Genomic DNA, 4098 nt, shown 5'->3' with positions numbered 1-4098 from the left:
CACCTTTACTTTTAAAAAAGTAGCTTGTTGAAGAGACCCATATGACCAGATATATATTGTTAATCATAATGAAAAAAAGGGGGCCACTAGAAAAAAGGTATGGAACAAAATAAATAATTTTTATTTTGGTTTATATAATAATGTACCATGTGTTCCTTATCAAAAAAGTATTTTGGAACAATATGCTTGGATTAAGCCTTAATACCCGCAACTATTTGATTTCATATTGGGATAAAATATTTGAAATTGACAAACAAACCAAAAATAAAAGTTTGAAGTAGTTGGACAACCCTAGGCGATTTTACATAATAAAACATTACAACAGTTGACATAATAAATTAATAATACATAAATGTACATTTTATAAAAAAATGTTAAGAAACTTGAAGAAATCCAGCCAATCTTTTGAACATTTCCTTTGCATTCTTAGTGTTAGGATTGAATATATGAAAACCATGACCCTCTCCTTCAACCTCAAACACAGATAACTCCCCCTCCCATCCACCCTCCCTCATAGCGTCGTAGTAGTGAACCGCGCGGTCTCTTAGCTCGTCTTGCGAAGCAACGCACACAATCAGCCTCCTACACCCGATTCCAGCTAAACAAGGCGCGGTTTTTGCAAACGGGTTGATGTGTGGATTATCAATCCCTTCAGGTGCACCAGGATAAACAAGCATCCATGTTCTGTACAAAAGAGATGTCTCACGACTAGTAACCGGCTCTGATCCGAGTGGTTCGGATCCCCAAAAGTACGGGTGCGATAGAAACGCCCCAAGAATCTTGACCCCGCCATGTAATTCTTCCGTCCCAACTCGCATGGCAATGTGGTGTGAAATATTCGCACCTGCGCTATCGCCACCTATATAGAGACGGTTAAAATCTCCGTGTTGGATTAGCCATGGTTCGTCTTTCTCATTGAGTCCTTCGGTCGAATGTGTAGCAACCCATTGTAGGGCCGTCCATGAATCTTCATAAGCTGCCGGGAGAGGGTGTTCTGGAGCTAACCTGCAATAGCGGAACCAAAAATTTTTAGTCAGTTTTCCTTGAAACAAAAAAGTAGATTTTATGTATAATATCCAACAAATTCTAATGACTGGGTCAGCAGACCCTCTTGACCCTATGGTTTACCTGTAGTCAACTGAGATAACGAGAGCGTTGGCTTGAGACGCGATGGTGTTGATGTATTGGTGGGAGAGGATGGAGAAAGCAGACTCGATACAAAAACCGCCACCATGGAAGTACACCAAGATAGGGAGTTTCTCGGTCGTGTTGCAAGGGAGGTAGAGTCTGGCGGAGACCTCAGGTGATATGACGGTATCTTTCGACCGCACGCCATCCACCAGTGATGATGGTGGTGCTAATTGTGGGTTGTATAGTCGCTCAACTGTACCGTCATTATGCACACGGAGGAAGGGTAGAAGTTCAGCTGTTACATGCTTTTCTTCTACTAAAACCATGATGAAGAGAGAAAGATAATAATTATTACTTGCAAACGTTTGTAAGTGATAAGATACTACCTGTTGAATGAAACCATATAAGAGTAGGCCACCGGAAATAACCTAACATTATTGGGTTTTTTTTTTTTTTTTTTTTTTTTGAGTGACTTAGATAATAATTCATAATTTTATAATAATATAATAAGAGAAAAATGAATACCATGTTGTTAGACGTATAAGCTTACACGACAAACCCATTAAAATTACGTAATTTTGATTAAAATCCTTAAAAGTAAAATTAAACCTTTTATTATTATTTTCAGAGAAAAATGCCCGGATAGTCCCTGTGGTTTCACCTTTTTTCACCTATAGTCCCTATCTTTCTAAAACTACTTGAATAGTCCCCAAGGTTTACCGTTTTGTTCTCGGATAGTCCCTGGGTCTAACTTCAGTTACTTTTCTCTGTTAAAATGATGTGAAATGACAAAAATACCCTTTCCTTTAAAAGGCCAAACCACAGGGACTATCCGAGCATCTTCTTCATCTTCTTCAAAACCCTAGCCCCCATTAGTTTTATCTCAGCCGTATACCCTCTAGTTCCCCCTAAATTCCCTGATGTCATCTTAATCCAAACACACACCTCAAAATAATACATTGCCACTCTCTTTCCCTTCTCCCTCACCCCACGATGACCAGTCAGCCACCATTATGGGTGGCGGCGCTAGACGGTGATGTGGTGGATGGTGTCGAACAACCGTAACAGAGAGAGTGAGAGAGAACGGAGAAGATGAGAGGGGCCGATCACTTCTTCTTTACCGCAACAGAAGCAGCAGCGCCGCCGCTCACGGCGGCGACCATGGATTCTGGCCGGCGACGCACAACTCCCCCCCCCCCCCCGTCTACCATGGTTTCTCACACCTTAAGATGATGATGTTGAAAGCGACGTCCGGTAACCAGTTCACGGCGACGGCAGAACCGTCTGCGGCGGAACAGCGACGAGTGGCACTGTTATACTCCGGGTAAGCTCGAACACATCTTTTTCCTTCTTTTTTTTTCTCTTTTCCGGTTCATTCTTTTCGCTTCAGGGGAGCCGATCAAGGTGGTGGCAGGCGGGGTGTAGACTCGGTTACTAGGTTGAAGGATAATGGCAGTGGTGATGATGGTGGTTATTTTGTTCAATATTCAGGTTGGGTCTCAACAGAGTTGGTTTGGGTTTTGTTTCGGGCTCGGTCAATAGCCGTCAACGAGGAGTTCGGGTTAAACAAAGTCAAACCAGTCAACGACAGTGGTTCTGCGCGGCGGAGACCGGTGGCGGCACGGTGGAGGGTGGAGGAGGGTGTGGTGGTGGGGTTTTATAAACAAAAATGAAGAAGATGCCCGGATAGTCCCTATGGTTTGGCCTTTTAAGGAAAGGGTATTTTTGTCATTTCACATCATTTTAACAGAGAAAAGTAACTGAAGTTAGACCCAGGGACTATCCGAGAACAAAACGGTAAACCTTGGGGACTATTCAAGTAGTTTTAGAAAGATAGGGACTACAGGTGAAAAAAGGTGAAACCACGGGGACTATCCGGGCATTTTTCTCTTATTTTCACCAACAACACATTCTTAGATTATCACCAGGGGCCGTTCATAACCCTAACCCAAATTCCGCAACAGCTTAATCTAACATCCGCTTGATCTTGAGCTGTTCTTCCAACGATTTTACACACTAAACCCAGGTTTGCAGATTCGTTTAGTTTTGTAATTCCTAAAACCCTTTTAATTAAAATCATGTCTTCAACTATGTTTGGATGTTCAGTTAATCCAAATTCTTTCTAGGTTTTAGTGATCTATAGTGAAGAAGTAAACGGCAAATGAATCTACAATCAAAAGTAAAAATCTTTAATATTCTAGCCATTTAATTATGTAATTTCTTACTTGGGTTTGAATTGATGACCCAATTGGAAGTCCATAACTGGGCCGTGGAAAGCATTTGCAGGTTTGGAAGAGGATATACACAAGATTGGAGTCGATGTGGTGGATTATATCAAAGGGGCAGTTGGAAACGCAAAGCATATAGGACCATGGGGTATGGTGGGGCTTGGGTTGGGCATTGGTTGATACGTGGAATGAGGTGGCAGACATGGGTTAAACCCACATTCAACACGGTATGGTGGGGTGGGGGTTTGGGGCGTGAGTTTGGTGGGTTTGTAGGCTGACCGGCTGGGCTGACCCGCTGGCCTGACCCATATATTATTTAAAAAACAAATTTAATTTTTTTAATATTTTTAAATAAAGAAAATTACAAAAAAAAAATCTTAACGTTTATATTTGTTTTATCTCTTCTCTCAACGCCAAGACTAGTTCTAACTCGTCACCATGTAGGTGATCAATCGGCAGGGATAGAATTTTCAAATCATCCCGTCTTTGTTTCAGGGCATATCTAGCGGCATCTCTAGCTTCTTTCCTCCTTCGTATTTCGGCCCTTTGTTGTTGGAATACGTTGAATGTATCCAACTTGCATGAAATGTCATCCAACTGGTCGTTGTATATTCCCCTACGCGAGCCAGAACTCCCAGCTGAAGGCGATGCCGTTTGTTTTTTAGCACGCCTTCTTGAGGCATTTCTTCCATGCTCAGGCCGGTTTGGGCTTGGCGAATCATCCAAAAGGTCCTCAAAC

General features: G+C 42.2%; 1 protein-coding gene and 1 long non-coding RNA gene across 4 annotated transcripts; one reads left to right on the top strand and one right to left on the bottom strand.

The window, feature by feature from the left end:
* Positions 1 to 203: 203 nt before the first annotated feature.
* Positions 204 to 3572, bottom strand: LOC110928839 (2-hydroxyisoflavanone dehydratase). 3 transcript variants are annotated; one of them, XM_022171882.2, is made up of 3 exons: positions 3357 to 3572; positions 1129 to 1517; positions 204 to 1005 (listed from the first exon to the last, which is right to left on the bottom strand). In XM_022171882.2, exons 1-3 carry the CDS (start codon positions 3561 to 3563, stop codon positions 375 to 377), a joined length of 1227 nt encoding a protein of 408 aa, XP_022027574.1. In that variant the 5' UTR covers positions 3564 to 3572; the 3' UTR covers positions 204 to 374. The 3 variants fall into 3 exon arrangements, with proteins under 3 accessions (XP_022027574.1, XP_022027575.1, XP_022027576.1); XM_022171883.2 differs by having other exon boundaries at positions 240 to 1005; positions 1129 to 1447; positions 3357 to 3453; XM_022171884.2 differs by having other exon boundaries at positions 240 to 1005; positions 1129 to 1444; positions 3357 to 3446.
* Positions 3033 to 3525, top strand: LOC110928840. The gene is made up of 3 exons (XR_002586706.2): positions 3033 to 3157; positions 3258 to 3310; positions 3418 to 3525. It is a non-coding gene; the product is annotated as an uncharacterized LOC110928840 (long non-coding RNA).
* Positions 3573 to 4098: the final 526 nt, after the last annotated feature.

Source organism: Helianthus annuus, chromosome 3 (genome assembly GCF_002127325.2).
Source record: "Helianthus annuus cultivar XRQ/B chromosome 3, HanXRQr2.0-SUNRISE, whole genome shotgun sequence".
In the NCBI taxonomy this organism is placed as follows: Eukaryota; Viridiplantae; Streptophyta; class Magnoliopsida; order Asterales; family Asteraceae; genus Helianthus; species Helianthus annuus.
This window is presented reverse-complemented; position numbering and strand designations above follow the sequence as displayed.

Excerpts from the sequence above, each read along its gene's own strand:
- LOC110928839 (XM_022171882.2), bottom strand. The coding sequence starts at position 3,563 with ATGTCTGCCACCTCATTCCACGTATCAACCAATGCCCAACCCAAGCCC. Across the intron at positions 1,518-3,356 it reads GGTCATCAATTCAAACCCAA|GTAGTATCTTATCACTTACA; the intron begins GTAAGAAATTAC and ends TTCATTCAACAG. Across the intron at positions 1,006-1,128 it reads GTTATCTCAGTTGACTACAG|GTTAGCTCCAGAACACCCTC; the intron begins GTAAACCATAGG and ends CCGCTATTGCAG.